The sequence below is a fragment of the Nannobrachium achirus genome (genome assembly GCF_963921795.1).
Source record: "Nannobrachium achirus genome assembly, chromosome: 20".
NCBI classification, from domain to species: Eukaryota; Metazoa; Chordata; class Actinopteri; order Myctophiformes; family Myctophidae; genus Nannobrachium; species Nannobrachium achirus.
The window spans coordinates 56,422,855-56,449,381 of NC_137827.1; the positions used below are offsets into that span (position 1 = coordinate 56,422,855).

Genomic DNA, 26,527 nt, shown 5'->3' on the forward strand with positions numbered 1-26,527 from the left:
ACTATTTTGAAATAAATAAATAAATACTTCAAATAGCCGATCTACATGGGTGCGTTGATTAGACAATCTGCTGGCCGTGAGTGCGCTACGCGCCAACGGTAAATCAGGGCTGAGCATTATTTAGAATTGTGACTCACCGCCACATTGATGCTTTCTGGGACGGCCAGGTTTACGCTTCTTAGGTTGGATCACCACACACTGCAGCGCAGGGGAGGGCAGACAGACAGGGTACTTTCTGGGACGACCACGGCCACGCTTCTGAGGTTCAACCACCATGTGCTGTACCGTCATACTGGAGACATCTGAGAGAGAGAGAGAGAGAGAGAGAGAGTTAGTTTTCTTTTAGCCAGCATCCTCCTTGTAAGCAGTGTTGATTTTGGCAGCACACTTTTGATTTAGTTTTAGTTGTAGTCTTTTGAATAAAATGCGATTTAGTTTTATAGTCATATTTTAGTCATCTGAAATGTTTTAGTTGTTTGTTGACAAAAAAAATTTGGCGGGCCTTGATGGTGTCTTATTGGCTGATTTTACACATTTTGTTGCATCTGAAAATAGACGATCTACAAGCTCACAACGCGTCGTGCTGCAATGCATTGTGAGCTTGTAGATCGGCTATTTTCCGAGTGCAAGACCTGAGTGCAACCAAACATATTACTTGTCTTTTAGTTCTTTAGTTCTCGTTTTTATTTCTTGACAAAATTGTCAATATATTTAGTCATAGTTTTAGTCATCATTGCTTAGTTTTAATTTTGTTTCTCTTTAGTTTTCATCAGTGAAAAAAAGTAGTCGATGAACATTTTTCATCATAGTTTTAGTCGACGAAATCAACACTGTAAGAGCAATACATTCTCCTCCCGAGATAACTACTGTATTATATCTATTTATTGTCAAGACTCCGGAACGAACATGCATGGATATTGTTCTCCTGGACCATCATTTTGGGGACCAAAAATATATTTTACTGTTAAACTTAAGATAGACATTTTGGGGCAGAAATTCTCCTTTAACACAGTCCTCGATCTGCAATAGTCAGTGGAAACTAGGAGGAAATTAAACAGCACACACCTATCCTGCCCAAGTCTACTACAGGTTTCAGCCTTTCATCCAACAGTCCATGTCCCTGGTCCGTCTCTCGCCGTTCCTCTGGTAACGTTGAACATCTTTTGGAGGCCATCTCTCCAGATACTCTAGACCTCTCCCTGTGGTGGTCTGTGGAGAACACCATTGGGAAAAGAAGAAAAGGGGGGGAAGTTAGCATTCAGCAACATTAAACAATATTACTTATTTTCTATCAATATACATCCCATGAAGCTTTGGAGATGTTTTTGTCCTGAGCCAATAATTTCATGACCGGTTCATCGGCCAATAGCAGACTCAGTAGGAGACTCAATTGAGTCTTTGAACTCACATTTTGGCTTAAGAATGCTACAAAAACAAGAATCTCCATGAATTAAAGGCTTCATGGTGTGTGTAATAGATATAAATTAAGTCATTTTTTAACAACTCCCATAAGCATGACTGATAGTACAATATGTTATTGTTGTTTAACATGGTATAGATATCATTCTCAGTGTTAAAAGTCAATGCCATGATGTTTTGATCTGATAACTAATGCACGAGACGAGAATCTGCCCCACTCCAGGGACAGAAAGATTGACCAGCGAAATGTCAAAGTGTCCCGGACACTGGATAATGAGAAACCAAAACATTCTACATCCTTGCTTCTGAGTTCACGAGACTCAGTCACAACACCATCTCATGATCCATTGTTATGTTTAATTGTCCAATCATAATGTGACTAATGTATTTTATGCTGTACACATTCAACTATATATGTGGAATCATTATGCTTTGTACTCAGAGAGCTTACGATGGGTGATTTTGCTATACTGTACTTGTACAGTACTTTGAACTCTGACTAACTTGATTAGCTCCGAGGAGATATTGGTCTCTTCCGCTGCTAGAACCAGTTAACAACCAGCCGGGGATATTATCAGACGTTTCCCCTGACTCCCACGGAAAGGACTATCTCCCACACGTTTTTTCCTCCTGTGCGAGGAGAAATTACCTTGGGACGCCCCGAGCACAGGGAGGCAGAAAACACCTGCCGAAATCTAAACAACCTTTTTACAAACGGAACAATTGCACCATTTTTGAGCTTGAAGCCTCTCTCCAAAGCTTGGGGAATGAACTGATAACAGCTTTAATGGCTAAGATAGACAATGAGGAAATGAAACCGGTTGTTTCTAGGTGCCCCACAATTGCACCATTTTTGCCCATATGGAGAAAGGAATTCGGATATGATGACTCTCTCCCACATCAACATATCGATAAAATCTCACAACGGTCTGAAGAAAGCCGAAATGGAGGCAGCCAGGGTTGGCTCTGGCACAGCGTTCCACACCAGGGACCGGACACAGACAGTTTCTCTCACAGAGACTTGAGAGGCGGGCTTCATTCTCACACACTGTCCTAATTCAACAGAACCCCGGTCATATGTTTATACCTGCTGTCTTAAGAGTCTAGCTAGCTCTTAACACAGCTGCGTTTTTATTGTTTAATGTTTTGTAGTCTATTGTTTTTGTCGCTTTTTGTTACATGTTTTGAGGACATAGCAGCCGTTTGGCCACGGAGATTGCTTGTCTAAGGTTGGGTTTGTATCAGTACGAGACTTCAATATAGATTTCATTTTATGCTCTAGAACGGCTGTTTCAAGAAGTTCTGAGAAGAAATCTTTTTATTTGGGGCCAGAACATATTTTGTTCTGAAGGAATGTCTCTTCGGCCAGTACGATAACCCAATACGGCTGATTAGAGCCACTTAATCACATAAGAAATAGCGTGGTTATTTTAATTAGGAGATTTCACTTTATGCTCTAGAACCGAACGTTCTGACGGAAATCTTCATGCTTTAAGCTTACATGTCTTCGTTTTCGTCTTATCTTATTTTATTTTTAATTTCCGTCTCAGGCCACTCTGAGATGTTGAATACAGGAGCTTTTTATCTCAGCGCTCCTAAGAACATTTTTAAGAAACATGACCATTCAAGCTAAAAAAGCCCCCTGCTCCGAGAAGCAGTGTTTTTATTGTGTAAAACCTGGACCCACACGGATGAAAGGTTACAATCTAAACCCAGAACCTCTTTTTAACCCGGACCTCAAGTCATTCTGGAAGATCATCGGGGACTCCCAGTTATCAACACTGCCTAAAACTTTTCCTGGAACATGTCAATGGATATGTGCGGAGCTGTGGAGAAATCGGACATTATTTGCCACTGGATGTTCGAACCTCATCAGGAAGGAACAGAGGACGCAAGCAATGTTTTCAAGATGCTGAAGGGCTTGACAGAGCCCCCCCCCCCCCCCCCCCCCCCCAGCCGAACCTGGCTGGCCTTTCACTCACAACGCGATGGGACGCGTTGTGAGCTTGTCGATCTGCTACGTGACTTTCATGGATTACAATGTCCCGAAAAGAACAAACACTCTTGACCCTTGGGACGCCCCGAGATAATGGTACTATATATTTTGTTTACTTTTGACTAAGAACGACTTCTGAAAAGAAAAAAAAAGAAAAATCAAGTTCTGACTGACAAACCTGTGTGTTAAATGTTTTTGATAATCTATGTCTGTCTAATCCTCTCTAATCCCATTTTCCTCCCGTGGTTACATTTTGGCCTGTCTAGTATGAAAGCAGGAAAATCAAACCAAGTATAAAGTGAGCGGTGCTACTTCTGTGTACAATAAGGTACAATATGTGCTTGGCTTATGCTGCTTGCTTGCTCAATGCCTGCTGCTTGCGTGAGCTGCTTACGCTGCTTATAGGCTGGCACGGCCTATGTGTTATTTTATTGTTTTATTTTGAAAAAAACTATGAGGGGATTGCTGGAATTGTTTTTTATTTCATTTTTCTTATTTTTACCTTGAGAGGCCACGAGCCGTTTCAGTTTCTGTGTGACCTTGCTCTCTCTTTCTCTCTCAAAAATGGGTTTCATTCGCTCTTGTTCTGTATAATCTACTGTTTACATTCTAATACAGGGCTTGATAACAATGTGCTGGGGTTATATTTGAATCTGTCTTATTTGAATCTGTCTTGGGTTTTTCTCCCTCTGTTGGTGTTCTAACTCACTTGCCTGGTTTGCAAAACTAGGAATTATTTACACATATGACTGTCTCTCTCTCTCTCTCTAAAAAGGGATCTCATTCACTCTTGTTATGACTACACTCGTACTGATAACAACCAACGCTTGGGTTTATTTGAATGTTGCTATGTGATGCCCCTAACGTCTTAATAATTTTTTTCCCCATCAATGACAGGTGGGCTTTATTTTATTTTAGGGGACAGGACGGACTAATGACATGGCAGAACAGGTATAGTGGAACTAACTCCACTAACTCGCTACCAACTTAACTGACTGATTATCAGTGACTGACTGACTGACTGACTGTTTTATTTCAATTTTATTTTAACCAGTTTTCTCCTGTCCTCCTGTTTTGTCGTGAAAAACACTATTTCCTGTGTAACAACTGAACCTTGTTCTTTCAAACCACACCTTATGGACATGAACCAAAAACATTTACTTTTACCATTCTTAACACATAAACTGCAGTATGGGTTAAGGATGGAAGAGGCCTAGCCCTGCTTTACTCAACCTTTAATTTCTCATGTTGGTTTATTTTTGGTAATACTTTATCCTCTTTACTTGAGTAAAAGCAGGCTGAGACGGTTCCAAAAACAATTTAGATGGCTGGGCTCCATTCAAACCCGTTCAGTCAAATTCCACAATTATTACAACCCTACTGGGCTTATACGGGATTACACATTATGAAAAAAAAAAAAAAAAGACATTATGATTATGTTATGTGTTTCTATTTAATTTTCATTCATTTTCTGGTTAGAGAGGCTTTAAACAGGCCTCGCTAACTATTGTATGGTTCACTTCCCCCCTCACAGGCCTGGAAGCTCACTCTAACTCTGACAGTGAGCAGAGTCATTGTCCTTTACTGTACCTCGGTACCCTACTGTACCTCGGTACCATCTGTTTCTCATTTAACCATATTTTAACAAATTATCCTCCAAACAAAACAATTTTTGTCACACCCAATATTTTTGGCTGTGGCAAACGGGAGGGAATGTGTTTGGAATTAATATTTAGAATTAATATTTTCGAATTAATATTTTTTCATTTAATTTTATTTCTTTCATATTTTCATTTTCTGAATTCATATTTCATTTTCTGATTTCATATTTTCATATTTCATTTTGTTTTCATTTCATCCCATTTAAATATATTTCATTTTGTGAAGTTGATTCCAATCAATACAGGGTTAATCTGCTTCCCCTAACAGAACAAACTGACACAACTTGTGTCCTCTTTTGGTGATGTATCTAAACATTTCAATTCAATTTCTATATATAAATACCTTATTGCCTTACATTATGGATTGATTTGTCCCTGTCTTTTCCCTTGTCTTACAGATAAAGATATTTTGATGATAATTGAGAATGAGTTGACAGACACATACTTCACTGCATGTCTGTCCAAAGTGGAAATGTCAAAAAGGATGAGTGAAAAATCCATATGTATTTCGTGAGTATGAAACTGCATCACACACGTTTTCCCGCTGTAAAGTTTTCTTCCAGACCTTGACTCGGACAAAAGCCAGTAAGGAGGAATAGACAGTTGGCTTTAAGGCGGCTCCGGTTTGACACCTCACTATAAATGTCCCCAACCTGCAGGGACAATTAAGACCACTCATTACCTAAAGGTAACCTCGGAGGTGTACGAATTATGACCGCCAAACGGCTGATTTTCGGATGCTGTCTAAATACATTTTGAATGCTTTTGTCTTTAACCTAAATTATGGTAAAGAGTCAAGTTCGTCTTGTTTTGACTAAAATCGGCCCCAAATTGTAATAACCACCCGGGAGCGTGATGCTGATGTGTTTTTATCTTGCTTGACATGGATAATTTCCAATCAATCTTCGACACATTGAACCTTTGTAAAATACATATATATAATAATTAATAATTAAGACAATAAAAATCTTTTACCTCTACTTAAAAAACAAAGTTCAATTATGATATTCTGATTTAAATACCTTTGGAAATATACAGTTCTTTTGACTCTACTCTTCAAAAACTATCGAAATGTTTTTGACTTAAATTGTTCAATTATTATGTTCTGTTTCAAATACCTTAAAAAAAAAGTTTAACCCATGTTTTCTTCCCTTGTTGTTTATGCTGCCTTGACATTTAACACTTCAAATGCTATCTCAGGAGGGAATTGATAGTACAATATGTTATTGTTGTTTAACATGGTATAGATATCATTCTCAGTGTTAAAAGTCAATGCCATGATGTTTTGATCTGATAACTAATGCACGAGACGAGAATCTGCCCCACTCCAGGGACAGAAAGATTGACCAGCGAAATGTCAAAGTGTCCCGGACACTGGATAATGAGAAACCAAAACATTCTACATCCTTGCTTCTGAGTTCACGAGACTCAGTCACAACACCATCTCATGATCCATTGTTATGTTTAATTGTCCAATCATAATGTGACTAATGTATTTTATGCTGTACACATTCAACTATATATGTGGAATCATTATGCTTTGTACTCAGAGAGCTACGATGGGTGATTTTGCTCTTTACTTTACTTTACTTTATTTGTTTATTTAGACGGGACAATGCATATTAATGAACACTACATGATAGCAATGTAAATAAGCCGGAATTAGCAAGAATGCTAAATTTCATCCGTAGTCCCCACATGAAGACAAAACAATACACTTTGAACTCTGACTAAACTTCACCAAAAAACGCATATTCTCCGGTGTGGTCTCATTCATTGTGTGGAGTATTTTATTATGATTGGGGAAAACTGTTCATCAATATGGAATATGATCCAAAATTCCATCAATGACGCCAAGCTTGACCAATGCGACCCTGGGAGTAGAAATGTGAAGCATGACAACAGTGATTCAAAGCGTGTGAAACATGACCAAAAGCTTCACTTCTATGTTTGTGCAACATTTTACAAAAAGCAGGTTGACTTTGCTGATAAAGAATCCTCGACGAAGAGCAATAGTGTGTTGAGTGTGTTGCTTAATATGGTTGAGTACAAAGTCGCTCAAATTCTAAAGTAAAGGGTTCCATTGTCACCTGGATGCCATGTTGGATCTCCATCATAGAGTCTTCCTGTCCTCTCTTCATCCTCTCCTGCCATCTCATCTTCTCTTTCTTCGTCTCTTCCTTCTCTCTCCTCCTCTGGCAGAGGGGAGGGGACAGGACCGCCACATTGATGCTTTCTGGAACAGCCAGGTTTACGCTTCTTAGGTTGGATCTCCACACACTGCAGCGCAGGGGAGGGCAGGCAGACAGGGGACTTTCTGGGACGGCCACGCTTCTGAGGTTCAACCACCATGTGCTGTACCGTCATACTGGAGACATCTGAGAGAGAGAGAGAGAGAGAGAGAGAGAGAGAGAGAGAGAGAGAGGGAGAGAGAGAGAGAGAGAGACAGACAGAGACAGAGGATGGAGGATGTTATTGTCAGTATTATTACTCATAATCCTTGTAATCAACTCAAACAAATAGCAGAGTGCCATGATATGGTGTCACATTCTTAATCCATTGTAATAGATATGTATAAAGATGCAGTCTGCGGATACTAATATACATACTAAAATACTCTCCCCCTCGTTCATCTAGTAACCTCCAGCCCTAACCAGAGGCACAACCAGAGGTCATCAATAAGTCCGTACGCGTCCATGGAAAAGACTTGGTGTTGTCCCTGGCAAATTATAATGTTCTTGTTTTGATCATGTATAGGGCTGGGTTCGGTAACCGCCGTACCGCCGTATCGCGGTATACCGCGGCCTACCGCGGTGTCAGGGTCCTTACCGCGGTCAAAAAAGACAAAAAAATAGGCTATTTTTATTGAGAACGAGCGAGTTTTAAAACGGGGGAGAAGCGAGGACCGCATGCGCTCCATGCCGCTCTGCTCTGGGCCGTGTACCACACGTTGGAAGCCGCCCACATACGTCACTCACACACACACAGTGCACGCAGGGCAGTAGAGTACGGAGCACAACTCTATGACGGAGCAGCAATGCAGCATATACTTTCTCTGTAATCCACTCGACACAAGGATGTTAATACATACCTTGTGTTGTGGCATATCTTTTTTTATTCATACGGATTACTGGCGGAGCGCGGGCCGCGTGGACAAAACCGAAAATGAAACTATTTTACTTTCTCCAGCTCCACCGCGTCGCACGTTGTGCTCCGTCCAGCGGCGCGTCGGCGATTTTATAACCTTTTCTGTCAAGTCTTGTAACTAAAACCTGTATATAGCAGCACTCAATCACTGTGATTTGAGAGTTGAGACGTGACGTGAGTTTACAGAATCACTGTACACGATCTGACTACCCTTCCTCTTCTGGTTTGTTCACATAGCTGTTTGTGTCTGAAAAGCCCAAGTAGCTAGCCTACGTTACTATGGTAACCCGACAGTGCAGATCTAAAAGCTCAGAACGCATCGCGGATGCGATGTGGTGTGAGCTTGTAGATCTGCTCCTTTGAAAGCCAGACCCGCTGTGCTGTACGGAGAAGTATATCTCGGGCAGTCAGGCTGTGTCGCCTCTCCACTGTGGAGAGGCGACTTTTGGGAAGATGATTGCAATATTTTGGCTTATCGCCGAACCTTAATTAATAGATACGGGGGTGCGGTAATTACCGCAGTACCGGCGGTAAATGGGAAGACGGTAATCGCGGTAACAAAATGTCCATACCGCCCCAGGCCTAATCATGTAATGGTTTTCAATGTAATGGGTGTAAACCCATGGGTGGTCATTCAAATGGGTCCCAGAATTATTTTATGGGTCCCGCAACGACACACGCATTATGTATCAATGGAGAAAACATCAAAACAGACTTAATTTAAACAAATAGTGGCAAATAGCTACTTGTACATAGTTAATAGACATAAGCATGGATTCACAAGACAATCTCAATCATCTCATCGATAATGCCAGAACGCACAGCTGTGGAGACTCTTCCACAGTCAGCTCAGCTGGTGCAGTGAAATGACTGATAGCAGGAAGGATAGAGTTGTATGCGGATGCAGTGATTCTTAGTTTAACGCGTAATTTATTTAAAAGTATGCCTCAGGAACGCAGGATGCAGGGCTAGTAGCATCACTGTGTATGTCAGTGGTTCTCTGGTAGCTTTTCATATCAAGGACCCGCAGGGCCCATTTGAAAAGATATGACAAAGACCTCCACAAGGACCTCCATTTGAAAAGATATGCCAAGGACCTTGGCATAGAATACCAGAAAACTCACCCTTGAACAAGCACACCCTTTGCACATATAGTCATAGCCCTAGAATGTCTGTGATCATTCATATAGACTTTGTCAATATTTCATGTATACACAGCCATAGTACGCCCCCATTGCGCGGCGGTTAGCAGCTAATCTGCGCGGCCCTAAAGTGCTGCGCGCTACTTGTGTACTCACCCAATAATGTATTCCTGAATGCCAGAAAGGTCGCCCCTATTAAAGTCATCCCTTTTTTAAATTGGAAATGTCACCCCAGGGCACGGACTAGTCGAGAACGCATTCCCACCTAAACTTCTCTCTCCCCCTGGGAGAAGCAGCACGCATAATCTTGCCATCAATCACTATTCATAGTTCATAATTCCACATTTTGAACTGAAGTTCATGGCTCCCCAAAATGAACAAACTTTGTTATTTATTTAACCATATCTTTGAATACTTTTGATTATTTCATACATATCAATTTGGGGGTCCTTGACATGAAAAGGTTTGAGAACCACTGATAGTAACATAGGCCAGGGGTTGGCAATTAGATTTGGCCTCGGGCCAATTTCTGGCCATGATCTGGCAGGCCAGAACATAATGAAAGGCTAATTTGAGAAATTCATAGTTAAACAATGTTACTGGAACTCAAAGACAGACTGCCTTACAAGACATAAGCATCTATGATAAAAAACAACATCACATCACATACATAGCCTATACATTTAGATATAAGAATGATTCATAATACATCACTTTGCACATCTCACAATGCTGTGCAGCACGACGCCTTGTGAGTTTGTAGATTGAATACTGTGCTCATTCTGCGCAACACCTCTGCACGTCGACAAATTGGTCGTTAGAGAAGTGATCGCAGCTGCTCGGCTACTTGTGCAGAAAGACAGACGGACAGCTATACAACGCTAAACATCAGCCTTATCTGCTTCAATTTGGCAGCTATAAAATGCTAAACATCAGCCTTATCTGCTTCAATTTGGCAAGAGAAATGACACAGGAACACTATCCAAACGCATGGTGCGTTTATAGAGGAATATGGACAGAAAATGTATGCGTTTGTATCCTACCTGCTTCAATTTAATTGGCAAGAGAAATGAGTAATGACACAGGAACACTATCCAAACGCATGGTGCGTTTATAGAGGAATATGGACAGAAAATGTATGCGTGTGTATCCTACCTGGACTCATCATTGTCATCAATGCAAAGCCCCTTTAGAACCACAACAGCTTTGCCGTGACATTTTTGGCTGCTTGAAAGGATGGCACTTCCAAAGTTAGTTTCCACGCACTTTGACCACAGGTAAGGTGGGAATGCGTTCTCTGTTTGGACATTATAGCTACGCTAACCCAGTTGGGTCCAGTTTTGGCCCTGCGGGCCGCCTATTGCCGACCCCCTAGCCTATGTCATAGGCTATAATGACCAGCGCGGACAGAGAGGGGGAGAGAGAAGGGGAGAGAGACACAGCTGCTGCGTGCTGCTTCTCCCAGGGGGAGAGAGAAGTTTAGGTGGGAATGCGTTCTCTGTTTGAAAGAAGAAAGAAGAAAATATTATAACCGGTAAGGTCGGGATTTCCTATACTGGGGGTGAGATTTCCAATTTTTCTTGTTTTTCTTGAGGTCGGGATTTCCTATACTGGGGGTGACACTTCCAATTTTCTAGGTCGTGATTTCCTAGACTGGGGGTCGACATTTCCCGAGTGACTTTTCTGCGATTGAGGGCGACTTGAAAAGAGGGCGACTTATCTGGCTACCTGTATTCCTCATCCTGGGAGAAAGACATTGTCCTATAGTGTCATATCCATTTGAAAGTTCTGGCTGAAAACGTGTACTTTGTAAAATATATCAAAACTTCCTTTTGGAAGCACAAAACGCACGGGGCACACAATTGACAGGTGCTTGTGATTGACGTGGGGTGACTAATCACACCACCTGCGTGATTGTGTGCCCCGTACATTTTGTGCAGGAAGTTTTGATATATTCAGTCCAGCAGTCATTCCGGGCCCCTCGCCCGGTCGTTTAAGTTGTCCGTGTTGGCTCGTGATAAGTGGTGATATTTTACAAAGTACACGTTTTCAGCCAGAAGTTTCAAATGGATATGACACTATAGGACAATGTCTTTATCCCAGGCTGAGGATTTAATTATTGGGTGAGTACACAAGTAACACGCAGCACTTTTGTGCCGCACAGATTAGTTGCTAACCACCGCGCTATGGGGGCGTTCTATGGCCCTATTTGAGGGATTACACAAAGTGTCAATCGACCAAAAATCAGAGACATTCTAGGGCTAGTATAGTCAGTGGTGCTTAAAGCTTTCGATGTCAAGGAAGGTATTTAGAGTTGTTTAACCCTAAATTACATTGTTAATCATACATTCATACTACTTGAGTGATTAATAATTTATCGTGTCACATGTGTTGTGAATATATACCAATGGAATAGTCATAACAACATATATTATAAGATAATATACCTCTGTTCGAATGTCTGTTCGAATGCAGCGACGGTTTGGGCTACGTTCGACCAGATGCTAATGCTGCCATTCCGCCTGCAACTTCCAGGCTTGTAAACATTACCGGCTGACAAAACTAGCGATTTTAAGGGGTTGTTTCGTGCCCTGGTTCATGTCTTATGGACCCTGGTTAGGGAGCTCGGAACTACCTTTACTTTGTGGATACAATTTCGGGAAGAGTGTTTTCTACCTCAACGTTGGAGGCGTTCGACCCCCCCACGGGGAAACCTTTATAGGACCTCGTCTCGGAGCACAACAGTATGCAGCGACGGGTGAGGCAGTGTTGCCGTGGTCTTGGGTCGCGCGCCCCCGACGAGTCGACGACCCATATCTTTTTTGAGCCAGGGTCTCGCACCCCCCCAAGTTCACACCTCGACAACTGTTTTAACAAAGAATCGAGCCTATTTGCATATCAATAGACCTGTATAGTAGGTGTTGAGCGACGTTCGCGACCCCCCAAACATTGAATCACCACTGCACCACTGGCGGTGAGGTTCTATATGGGGCTAATAACATACATACCTGCAGTGTGTAGTTTGGTGTTGTGCAGTGTCTCTATCTCTCTCTGGAAGAGGTTGCACATGAACTCTGCCGCCATACTGAGGCGCTCCAACACAAACACTCTGACATTGAGCTCCACACAACAATCATCAGCGCCACGCTGTTGTTTGTCCAAAACACACAATATCTCCTCTCCCACCGACGTCATGTGTTCTTTTATCTTCAGCCGCGCAGACTCCATGCTGCACATTTCACCTCCTTTGTGCACTAAGCGCCGTTCTGTTTTTATTTATTATGTTTTTAGCACGATGAAAAGGCGGTGTTCCGTGAGCAGATAGAAGCCAGCAGAGATGAAAACTCCATGAAAACCTACACGACTTTACTTCCGGGTAAACAACGTATTTCACGCATGCGCATAAGGGTCCACGCACCGTTGCCTTGCCTCAATGCCTTTCGCCTCCTGGTGGAGGAGATGTGTATTTTTCTGTTTTCCCATGCATTTCCTGGCGTTCCGCTTGCAAAAATGGATCCGGAAATACATGGGAAAACAGAACGATATCGGATAAAAAGGCTTCTTATTAAAGAACACGGAGGTAATTATACAATACCGGCCAAGATTTACAAAGGGTTGTGACTTTATTAAGCACTTTGTTTGTGAAATTTGAATGTTTTTGTAGTTTGTATACGCTTTTCAACTCACGTCCGCCAACCTAGGTGAATCCTCATCCATGACGGTCGTACGTCATGTTATCAGCGACCGTCACGTTTCAGGGCTTTTGTATACTCTCCTCCTGTAGTGCGGCTGTTAAGCTCATTATATTGGAAGGCATAGGCGCCGACTCTGTGTGGGCTGAAGGGCCGCGGCACCCCGCGAGATCAAGCCCGAAATTAACACACGTACAGCTGAGCTTTGTTTGAGGGGAAAACACCAGCCCCCCTGGGGCTGAGGGAGCGATAGAAACTAACGTTGGGACTGGAGGCGGAGCGCTCCCATAGCCTATTTGCATGTATGCAAACATGCCTAATAGTTCTTTTGTTTTAACCGGGCAGGTACATTCCAGTGGGGGGTGTTGGTGTGGGGGCTGTGGTTTTGTTTTGCTGCAAGTAGCCTACTTGTATGCGGTGTTCACTTTATAGGCCTAATAGGCTGTTGCAATAGCGTGGCCATGGTTTGAATACTATTTTGTCTTTCTTTGCATTTTCTTTTCTATCATTTAGCAGACTACTGCATGATGCACGAATACAAGGGCGAGACGGCACAGTGTATTCTCTAATCAATACAATGCCATGGCATTAGCTAGTTTTTTGTTTGATACTTTGATACTATGGTGCTTAACTGTTGAAACATGCTGAACTTTCATTGTAAAAATGTACCATTGACAAATTTTAAATAAAGTACCCCTTTTTTTGCGGGGGGGGGGGGGGGGGTTAGCACTCGATGCTTCAGCACCTCGCGGCATGGACAAAACCCGGCGCCTCTGTTGGAAGGTATTGTGCATTTTATGAAAGAAGCATGAAACTTTCTACAGTGTTTCTATATACTACTAAGTTTGTTTTCAGACGTGGAAGCACTTCTGAATTGACCTTTGCGGCCCCCGAAATCCAAGATGTCCGTCCAAAAAAGTGTTTTTACCTTTATAACTCCAAATGCATTGATTTTAAGACCCATAAATGCATTAAAGTTGAATATAAAATCAGGCATTGCGGACATTTTGGTACCAGGTACGTGTCTGTATCCATTTCAGTTCTTGAGACACAGCATATAGGTACACCTGAGTCTGTAAACGTACCTATATGTTGTATCTCAAAAACTGTAATAGATACAGACACATACTTTAACTTGGTACCAAAATATCCGCAATGCCCAACTTTATATTCAATTATAATATGTTTATGTGTCTTAAAACCAATGCTTTTGGAGTTATAAAGGAGAAAACACTTTTTTGGAAGGACATCTTGGATTTCGGGGGCCGCCATCTTTGATTTTCACGTGGTTCGGCTTCTTAAATCAAAGAGTGGCCTCCAAAGATGATGTGTACCAATTTTCACGCCTGTATCACCGAGTGAACAATTGCTCTTATTATTTCCTGTACTATGAGGCAAGACTCCTGATCAAGATCTAATTCTTCATTGTCAGTTTCTTCATTGTCAAATTAGTTTTTGTAACAAGCTGCACAGGCACATCCATATGCTCCACCTCAGTAAAGCCCTCTTTTATGACAGAGACAATGCCATATATTGCACTGGTTTACACTTGCCTAAGTGGAAACCAGTGCACAAACTGTTCCAAGCATCTGGCCTGAAGAGGTTCTAAGTTTAAAGCTGGGGGACCAACCTGCCTTCTACCATGTGCAGCCACAATTCATTGCTGAGGGCTTTGGATACCCTTGTTGATAGTGGGTCCTCATGATGTGCAGAGTCAGGGCATCACTTGTTGGCGGCATTGTATCAATATTGGCTTTCAGTTTTCAAAACCGGCCACAGAAACTGCATGAATTGATTTGCTGTTGATTTGGGGTCATAGAGTGTGCATACAAACTGCCAATGAGATAGTAGCTGTACTTGGTACTTCATCCTCACCAAAGTTATGGAGAAGTTGAGGGCTGGAACAATTCCCAGGCTCTCTTTTTTCCTATAGTGAACTGGCAGTGAGAGCACTCTGCACTGTAGAGGCTTGAGGATGTTTTTGGAGAGGCTGTCGTGGAAGTCTTTCGTGGAAGTCTTTATTATTTGTGACCAGTTGGTTCCCAACAAATTAAGTGATAATTTTCTTGCCAGACTGCAGCATTTCCAAGGTCCTTCAGTGTATCTTCTGAATCAACATCACCAGTTGTCAGAGAGACTAGATCATAAACATTCTCCTATTGGAAGATGTGATATCTTTTGATTCTTGGTGTCTTCATCATCATGTGTCAGTCCAAAACATGATCCTCTGCCAAGGTTCCACAAACACCTTCATTGTAGGTGATGGACCAACGGTTTATAACTGTCTCATGTCTGTGATCATAAGCAGCAAACCAGGGCATCATGCTCTTGAAATAATATTCACCATTACTCTTGCCAGCATCAACTAATATTAGCTTTGCTACCTGCATTTTCATTACATTACCACATTAGCAGTACATTTACATATGCAACTTTGCTCAACATTATTGCAGCAAATTTAAAATAAATGGTCAGTACTGATTTGTGAGAATACAACCAGGAGGTGTTATCTTAGGTCAAGTCAATATCAGCTTTGGCCCCCTGACAACCAGGTATGACTGCACACACAGAATCAGCCATATCCTCCATTACACCCAAAGACAATTATATTCATTATCACTTTTGCCAGCATCAACTAATATTTGCTTTGCTACTTGCATTTTCATTTCACTACCACATTAGCAGTAATACGTTTGGAAATTCACAAACCCCTCACCAATGAATTGTGGCTAGCACATGGTAGAAGGCAGGTTGGTCCCCCAGCTTTAAACTTAAGAACCTATTCAGGCCAGATACTTGGAACAGTTTGTGCACTGGTTTCCACTTACAGGCAAGTGTAAACCAGTGCAGTATAGGGCATTGTCTCTGTCATAAAAGAGGGCTTTACTGAGGTGGAGCATATGGATGTGCCTGTGCAGCTTGGTACAAAAACTAATTTTACAATGAAGAAACTGACAATGAAGAATTAGATCTTGATCAGGAGTCTTGCCTCATAGTACAGGAAATAATAAGAGCAATCGTTCACTCTGTGATACAGGTGTGAAAATTGGTACACATCATCTTTGGAGGCCACTCTTTGATTTAAGAATCAAAGAGTGGCCGGGCCACGTGAAAATCAAAGATGGCGGCCCCCGAAATCCAAGATGTCTGTCCAAAAAAGTGTTTTTTCCTTTATAACTCCAAAAGCATTGGTTTTAAGACCCATAAACATATTATAGTTGAATATAAAGTTGGGCATTGCGGATATTTTGGTACCAAGTATGTGTCTGTATCTATTACAGTTTTTGAGATACAACATATAGGTACGTTTACAGACTCAGGTGTACCTATATGCTGTATCTCAAGAACTGAAATGGATACAGAGACGTACCTGGTACCAAAATGTCCGCAATGCCTGATTTTATATTCAACTTTAATACATTTATGGGTCTTAAAATCAATGCATTTGGAGTTATAAAGGTAAAAATACTTTTTTGGACGGACATCTTGGATTTCGGGGGCCGCAGAGGTCAATTCAGAAGTGCTTCCACGTCTGAAAACAAACTTCATAGTATATAGAAACACTGTAGAAAGTTTCATGCTTCTTTCATAAAATGCACAATTGGTTTGGTTAACAGCCCCACTACTGCCCAGTGCCCACTCAACTCTCCCCATCAGACCAGACCAGAGCAGTCATTTTTGTTTTGACATTTCAATAAACAAATATATTCACTTCAGTTCACATGAACAATGTTGATGCAAGCTTATAACTAGCTTCCAGTGGCCGTAAGGTAATTTTCCCTCAAGTTCATTGCACATTATTTCATAATGTCTTGAGGAAAATTATGATTATTTTGTGTTTTGTAGCCTACATTAATTGCAAAAGGAAACAAAAATGGTCAAGTTATTTTGTAAGTAGGCCTAATTGCATGAATAAATAATAAATGAAATCGAAGAAATTCCATAAATTAGAACACAAATATTTAAGAAATAGTGAAAATAGCTGATCAACAAGCTCACAACGCGGCGCAAAGTAACGCATTGTGAGCTTGAAGATCTGCTGTTTTCACTAGTGTGGGTCACGGGCAAATGTCTAACTTCTCTTTTGGGTCAAAAGCTAAAAAGTTTGGGAACCACTGGTGTAGACCACGTTGCTCAGCAGAGTTCAGTGTAATGCATGTTGTCAAGTGATGAAAATGGTCTATTAAGGTTACTAGAAGCTGGGCCGCCCTTCGGGCGGCCCAGCGTCTAGTCGGCGACCTGGCCAACTCGGGAACGATGTAAATAGGGAATGAATGCCCCGCCCTTTAATGCAAACCCCATTATACCTGTTGTCATAGGACTCGTTTTGACCATCTGTTTGCCTGTGTCCATTTATGCCCATATATGGAGATATCTGTATCTGTCTTTCTGTCGGCGTCCATTTTATGTCCATATATGGAGATCACTGCAGATATAGTCCTGGGTCCTGTTATGCCCATATATGCCCATACATGGAGATATCTGTCTATTTGCGTCCATGTTATGCCCATATATGGAGATCTCTGTATCTGTCTGTCTGTGTCCCTTTTTGCCCGTATATGGAGATATTTGTGATTCTGCGTCCATTTTATGCCCATATATGCCATATATGGAGATATCTGTTTATCTGCGTCCATTTTATGCACATATATGAGATCTCTGTCGCTTTTTGTTTGTTTCTTCTTTAAGCAGCCTGCTTAAATCTGCATCATTCAAGTCATCCTCCCAGTCCCACGCTTTGTTGCTTGTCTTATGTTTGTCTTTGTCTCTTTTATTTTCTTTTTCTTTTTTGGAGCGGACCCCATGAATGCCCCACCCTTTAATGCAAACCCCAATATACCTGTTGTCATAGGACCCGTTTTGACCATCTGTTTGCCTTTGTGATTCTGCGTCCATTTTATGCCCATATATGCCATATATGGAGATATATGTTTATCTGCGTCCATTTTATGCCCATATATGAGATCTCTGTCGCTTTTTGTTTGTTTCTTCTTTAAGCAGAATACACAGCCTGCTTAAATCTGCATCATTCAAGTCATCCTCCCAGTCCCACGCTTTGTTGCTTGTCTTATGTTTGTCTTTGTCTCTTTTATTTTCTTTTTCTTTTTTGGAGCAGACCCCATGAATGCCCCACCCTTTAATGCAAACCCCAATATACCTGTTGTAATAGGACCCGTTTTGACCATTTGTTTGCCTTTGTCCCCTTATGCCCATATATGGAGATCTCTGCACACACAGTACATACATACATACACATTCACAGAGATTTTTTGTTGACTCATGTGGTGTACGTGATCTCAGAGCCTTTTATGAAGTGATGTCACAATGAGTCAGCGCTTGCGCCGATTTCCTCCGGAACAGCCTGATGTCAACAATCAGCTCCGCATAAGGAGATTCCGAACGTTTCGCGCCGGTTTCGGAAAACCGCGAGTCGGGTCGGGTCGAGGCCCGGCACTGCACTCCGCGCAGCGGCGGGGAACGCGCGTGCCGAATCTGAAGCCGGTGGGACGAACGGTTCTCGAGATACGCGGATTACAAACAAACAGACAGAGATTTGTCGCATTTATAGATAGATTAAGGTCATTAATGGGAGCCCAACTAAAAAGTTACTTTTCACAGTAACACATTACATTTTGATGTAAGTAATCAGTGAAGTAACTGAGTGAGTTACTTTTGAAATTAAGTACCAGGTCTACTAAAAACACATTTCAAAAACTTTTAAACTTATTTTTAAAATAAAAAATAAGAATACAATATTGGGAACATTTAAATAAAATGCAATCCACAATATAAACAAACAAATAATGTTTTGATCATATATACTGTGTATCATTGCTTTATCTGGCTGGGGGGGCGCTCTCCATTCCGACATGCTGCCATCCCGACATTGACTTCTAATTGTCTGAGTGTGGTAGCACTTCCATAGAGGTTAGGGTTAGGTATAGTGTTAGTGTCGTAATGGATTGGGGGGATGTCGGAATGGGGGGATGCATCAGAACCCCATCTCCATATTTCAAAATGAAAACTTCCCATTTTGATCATTGTTTAAAAAAGGGAACTTAAAATGTATGTTTTTTTTTTTTTTTTGCAGAAGGAGTTGCCTGAGTTTTAAACACCTGAGGCTCTATTTTGATTGTCTTAAGTACCAGCTCTTAGGCGCCGTACAGACATCTGCGTCACGCATCATCATCTTATCGTCTGCGAATGGCCACTGGGGGCGCCGTACTAATGCATTCTCAATGCAAGGTTGTTTGGTGTTTTGTCGTTGCCGTGTCTCTTCAAGAGCGTACAGGCTGCGGTTGAGCTTGAGACACGGCAACGACAAAAAACCAAACAACCTTCCATTGACAATGCATTAGTACGGCGCCCCCAGTGGCCATTATCAGACGATAAGATGACGTTGCGTGACGCTAATGTGTGAGCGCGGCCTTATGCCTTAGGCCTGTCCATACTGTCTTAGACCACCAAACCTTTCGTCAGAAAGGTCCTGTTCAACTACAAAGATTCCGTCACACGCATCTTCTGAAAAGCATTACCCCGAATTGGAGTTCGGAAAGCTGCACGTAGGAAAGTCCGAACTCCCCGGTGAAAGGTTTGGTGGTCGGAGATGAACAGGCCTTTAAGTTAAGGCATTAGAGAGCTGGTACTTAAGACAATCTGTTCTGAATTGGCATCCAGGGAATGTGTGTGCAGTTTGGCAGCGACCGGCCCAACTACTCCGGAGATTAGCTGGTAACAGACGGCTGGACGGACGGACGGACGCACAGGAGGCAAAACATAGTAATATGTTAATTCAATTATACAAGTGTTATTATACCAGTGCCTATTCTTTATCATAATAAATATGAATTATAATATTCAATATTAAATTAACATTAATAATATGCATTATTATAATAGTTTATTATAGACAATATACATATACACTCTTGTGGGATTATTGTAACCGTGGGTCGCAGTTAACTATGAAAACTGGCAGATCCTGTCTGTCCGTCCGTCCGTCCGTGAGTAATGCCTCAATGGTTATATAAGACACAGATGATTTCCCGGTTTTAATGGGTTATTCAATTCATGTTAGCAAGTTAATTGATTGATTGATTAGATTGATCAAATAAATACTTTATTCACAGTTTTCACAAAGTACAGAGGTACAGTTATACTGGTCCTATGTATTCAATTAATCAGGACATAATAAAGACACTCAGTACTATGCAAGTAAGATGCCTTAAGGGCGAGAAGCATCCGCAGGGCGCAGGGAAACAAATTGCTAATTGACTATTTAGACTTAACTAAATATAATAATAATAATAAAAAGAAACATGTCATTTACGTTTTATTTATTTACGTACTATTCAACTAACAACTTCTCTGTATGAATGCTCATCATCTTCAGATGGGCATTTTGAACACATCATTTGCCAACACGCAACTAAAGATGTTTCACACCTGTATGTTTCTTCCGCATATGTTTTTGTAGATGACATTTGTCCGCAAATAGTTTCCCACAAAATTTGCAAAAAAGTTCTTCTGTATGAACGCTCATGTGTGTTTGTAGAGAACCCTTCTGACTAAAACCATCACCACAAACTCTACAAAAATAGTGTTTTTCTCCTGTATGAAGCCTCATGTGCATCTGTAGATTATAGTTCTGAAGAAATGCCTTTCCGCAAACCGTACAACTAAATGGCTTTACCCCTGTATGAGTCTTCATATGTCTTGTCAGACTCTGGAGTGATTTAATACGTTTGCCACAAACTTCACAAACGTAAGACGTTGAACCTTTCTCTGTATGGGTCATCATGTGTGATTTTAGATGACTTGAGTGATTACAGCATTTGCCACAAACTGTACACATAAAGGGCTTTTCCCCTGTATGCACCCTCATGTGCACCTTTAGATTGGAAGGCTGAGTAAAGCCTTTGCCACAAAATGTACACGTATAGGGCTTTTCCCCTGTATGAACCCTCAAGTGACATTGTAGATGAGTATTCCCTGTACAGCATTTGCCACAAAACGTACAAATATAGCTCTTCTTCCCTGACTGACTCTTCATCGAGGGAGTTTGTATTGATGATGTTGGACCCTGGGGCAGTTTTTTGCTCAGAGACTTTTTTTTCCCTTTCACATTTTGTGATTTCAGTGTGGTTTCCTCCCAATCGTCATCAATGGCTTCAGAGTCATCAGCCTGTGTTTTCATGTGTTCAGTTGAGGTGCTGGCTACAGGCTCTGTCTCTCCGTTTTCATCATCATCATCATCATCATCATCATCATCATCATCTTCACTTTCCTCTTCTAGTAACGTCTCAGGGAGATGCAGGAAGTCTAGGTAAAACACATTAGAGACAAACAAAAACATTCGTTAGATCTTTAAAATGTTCCATGCAACTTTTCCTCTGTGTTATAGCTGGGGGTCAGATAAGGTGGATATAGTTAGATAGATACCTTTATTATCCCAAGGGGGAAATTTAGTTGTCCAGTAGTAGCACAGCAGTATACAGTTATTTACAAAGTTACAGAGACGTAAGAAAGATAGATAAGAGGGGAAAAAAACAAAACAAAGACAAGAGCAGTACAGTACCAATAAGGAGAAGGTGCATCAATAGAGGGGGCGAATAATATATAAGTATATATACATAAAGTGTCTTGCAAAAGAGACCATAGCAGTCAATGCTAGTTAGTGCAAACAAGTATCTCACTGTCATTGTTAAACAAAGCAAAAATACTCAGAAACTACCAACACTAACAACCTAATAGTGCAGTGTCAAAAATCAGTGCGAAAAAAGAAGAAACTAGGAAGCGTGTCACCGCAAGGCGCACATGAGCACTCTTCCTGGAAGGTCCTTAGAGGTCAAAGTCAATACAGCAATTGTTCCTTAGAGGTCAAAGTCAATACAGCAATGGTTCCGTAAGTCTAAGTTAGGAAGGGAGACCTTTTCAAGCGTCCGTTATGTGTCTCGTTGTCCAGCGTGACACTTGTGGAACACTTCCAGACATCTTTTAGTTTTGAGTCAAATTATTATTTTTATTTAGTAGCCGGGTAATAAGCGGGATAAATACTGGCTCCTTGGGGGTTGTCCATATATAACATCCCGACGGACTGATCGGAACGGAACTCCGGAACTTCCCGAGGCGCAAGCCGAGGGGAGTTATCAGGCCGAAGGGATGTTATATATGGACAACCCCCAAGGAGCCAGTATTTATCCCTTACTTGAGGGACCAGCATTCCTGGTGTTCCAGTGTGGTTACACTGATGCGAGTCGTGAACAATCCACTGGGAACTGAATTACGTCATGTGAAGAATGACAACAGTGTTTTTGTCTTCTTTTTCTTTTCTTTTTTTTTTTTTTTTTACAAAAATTCAACCACTTTCAAATCCAACAACTGAGGCAGCTTCTTCAAACTGTAGTCTGAACAATTAAAGTTATATCTCACCAATGTTTGGAGTGGCATCATGGCAAGGTAACTACATAACCCAAACCTCTGCCAAGGTGTAATTTGCTTAATGCTGTTGAATACAATGTTGTTCAAATTCTAAAGTAAAGTGTTCCATTGTCACCTGGATGCCATGTTGGATCGTCATCATAGCGTCTTCCTGTCCTCTCTTCATCCTCTCCTGCCATCTCATCTTCTCTTTCTTCGTCTCTTCCTGCTCTCTCCTCCTCTGGCAGAGGGGAGGGGACAGGACCGCCACATTTACGCTTTCTGGGACGGCCAGGTTTACGCTTCTTAGGTTGGATCACCACACACTGCACCGCAGGGGAGGGGACAGGACCGGCACATTTACGCTTTCTCGGACGACCAGGTTTCCGCTGACGGCCACGCTTCTGAGGTTCAACCACCATGTGCTGTACCGTCATACTGGAGACATCTGAGAGAGAGAGAGAGAGAGAGAGAGAGAGAGAGAGAGAAAGAGAAAGAGAGAGGATGCAGTATCCTATGTGTTATTATTAACCATAATTCAAACATGACATGGTGTCACACAGGCCTTTGGTGTTATCCATTTTTTGAGGGCACAAAGGCAAAATGCCAGGGCGGGAAGGCCATCAAATAAAACACGATTTTAGTCCATTAATAGAATTTGTTGAATTTAAGGGCTAATGATGATAACCTAAACTGCAGTGAAATAGATAAATGATGGACCATGGTATTTAGTACAATCTGATCCATGCTCAGCCCTGCAACAATCAAAAAAGATGGGGACTCAAGGGAGTTAAGATTTCAGAATAAAAGAAAAAGAAAAAAGGAATATTCGAAGCTTTGTTCGATGGCACGGTGAATAGCCGCAGTGAAGAGCTATCACCGCAAACCCAGACACATCTCTCTGCTTGTACTATCCGACAATCACTGCTTCACCTCCGTTCACTGATTGGTCTAGAAGCTGGGTCGGCGGTCCCCTTGTATTCCACTGGCAGTTTATGAAAACAGCGGGCTGGGGACAGGGAGAAGACAGAGAGCAATGCTCTGGGAGAAGAATTGATTGATTGATTGAAGACTTTATTAGTAGTTTGCATAGGAAAAGTTAGTTTCATGACAGTACAGTTTACTGGTACAAGGTCAACTAAAAGGAGATCCTAGTAAGCTGTTCGGCTTATTGACACAGGAAACCTTTATGTATCTCATATAACATTGAATGACAGACGTATAGAACACCGCACTATGCAGTGGATGTCGTCAGAAAAAAATAAATAGAGACACGGAAGAACGATGGAATGGAAGTAAATGCTGCCGAAATAAAATAGTGCAAGAAGAGGCACGAATGTTACTTTAAGAACAACATAACCACTGCCATGTCCACCATGTGTTGTATTGTTTTTACTATTAAATTATACATGGCCAGACCAGACGGCCAGCATCGCTGCCCCAAGTCTGTGCTTCAGGAAGTCAGAGTGCACATGAATCAGAGGCAGTGTCAAGTAACTAAGTACAGTTACTTGAGTACTGCAGTCTGTATCAAGTACATAGGTACTTTATTAGAGTATTTCCAATTTCCAATACTTTTACTTTCCACTACATCTCGGATTCAAACATGTTCCACTACATTCATTTGAAAACTTTAGTTATTAGTTACTTTGTAGATTTCGATTATTATTACAGGCGGTCTGGCCTGACAGAAAGTAGCTCATAACATGTCTTTTGATTGATTGATTGATTGAAGACTTTATTAGAAGTTTGCATAGGAAAAGGTACAGTTTCATGACGGTACGGTTCACTGGTACAAAGTCTACTAAAAGGAGATCCATGAAAAGACTAAGCTTATTTCCATAGGAAACCATTGAAGTATCTCATATAACATTGAATGACAGACGGATAGAACACAGTACTACCGTAGACTTTTATGAACCAAATTCACTGAGTTTGACATTGTTTAATACAATCAACAAAAGAAAATGTTTTGATTCACTGAATCCCAATGGGAGGTATTGCAACAACCCTAGATTCATCATGTTAAAAAATAAAATAAAAATCTATTGTTGCAACTTGCAATGTGCGGCTACAGTACAGACCCACGGCCACGACGAGGACAGCTACGTGTTTTTTCGCTGTGTTCAACCAGATAAAGCCATTTCAATTCAAGGAGCTTTATTGGCACGAGAAAACATACGTTTACATTGCCAAAGCAAGTGTCACAAATAAAATATAAACAGTTGAAAATGGGGAACATTTACGCTACATTGGGAGGGGGTACAGCATTGTGTAAACAGAGCTATGTCGCATTGTGACATTTTATATAGGCCTACGGGGAAATCTCGCTTGTTCGACGTCCCAAATGTTCGACGGCCCGCAACTTCGACGCGCCGATAGTTCGACTTAGGGATCGCGAGATTTCGGCTCCGCTGTTTCGACGGCACCCTTTTTCGAAAAAACTGACGCCGGTCTTTCGACTGGGCGGCACGCTCTTTCGACAAGGCAGCACGGTATTTCGACAATGAAAAAAACAAGTCTCTCTCACACACGCACAGACAGACTCACAATGCCAACTTACCTCCCCGACTTTTTTGTTCTCTTTCTCGTCTCTCTCCCTCTCTCCCTCTCTCTCTCCCTCTCTCCCTCTCTCCCTCTCTCTCTCTCTCTCTCTCTCTCTGGATTAACATTACCTGAGGACGTGGGGTAAAGTAATCTTTACGGACGGGAAAAGCAGGGCCGTGCTTAGGGCCTAGGGGGACCCAGGCAAGGCAAACCCCGGTTTGAGGCCCCTGGCCCAATTTGGTAACCCTCTCTCCCTCTCTCTCTCTCTCTCTCTCTCTCTGGATTAACATTACCTGAGGACGTGGGGTAAAGTAATCTTTACGGACGGGAAAAGCAGGGCCGTGCTTAGGGCCTAGGGGGACCCAGGCAAGGCAAACCCCGGTTTGAGGCCCCTGGCCCAATTTGGTAACCATCAAAATTGCATATATTTTAAGTCCATGTTAATCATTGCCAGTAAAACAAACACGAGACTGCACCTCTAACGAGGAGCAAACTTGCGCTTTTTATCAAGGCATTCTTTCTTTAAATGTTTCACGCTAATGTTTTTTCATTCATCAATCAGCTATTTTCACTACTTTTGTGCCTATATATATATATATATATATATATATATATTTCTGAAGCCAGAGCCATATATACACACATATATACCTGGAGAGATACTTTCCAAATCTATCTAGACAACCTCTTCGGGTATATATCCTCTTTAGAATATACCAGAGAGAGAGAGAGAGAGAGATACTATATATCCTGCACATATATATATATATATATATATATATATATATATATATATATATATATATATATATATATATATATATATATATATGTATATACAGTATATCCTAAAGAGGATATATACTCGAAGAGGTTGTCTGGATATATGTATGGAGACTATCTCTCCAAGTATATATATCCATATATATTTGGAAAGTATCTCTCCAGGTATATATATATATATACACAGTATATACCTCAATGTCCAAGTTTTACGTATTATATATATTATATATTATATATAATATATATATATATATATATATATATTATATTTAAGTATTATATATAATATACTTCAGTGTTCCAATGTGTGCCACAGACAAAAACCTTCAACTGAAGGTTGAAGGTATATATATATATATATATATATATATATATATATATATATATATATATATACAGTATATTCTAAAGATGATATATACGCGAAGAGGTTGTCTGGATAGATTTGGAAAGTACCTCTCCAGGTGTATATGTGTGTATATATGGCTCTGGCTTCAGAAATATATATATATATATATATATATATATATAGTATGTATATATATATATATATATATATATATATATATATATATATATATATATATATATAGTATATTCTATATATATATATATACCTCAATGTCCAAGTTTTACGTATTATATATATTATATATAATATATATATATATATATTATATTTAAGTATTATATATAATATACTTCAGTGTTCCAATA

The 26,527-nt window shown here is 41.0% G+C and overlaps 1 protein-coding gene across 1 annotated transcript in view; it reads right to left on the reverse strand.

The window, feature by feature from the left end:
- Positions 1-1,092: 1,092 nt before the first annotated feature.
- Positions 1,093-26,527, reverse strand: part of LOC308306259 (uncharacterized protein) — a gene marked incomplete at its 3' end in the record, with an annotated part of 59,664 nt that continues 34,229 nt past the window's right edge. The window contains exons 6-8 of the mRNA XM_080751159.1: positions 22,614-22,803; positions 7,167-7,312; positions 1,093-1,209 (exon numbers count right to left, since the gene is read on the reverse strand). Coding sequence (XP_080607285.1) covers positions 1,093-1,209; positions 7,167-7,312; positions 22,614-22,803 — 453 coding nt within the window. The remainder of the gene's footprint in view (positions 1,210-7,166; positions 7,313-22,613; positions 22,804-26,527) is intronic.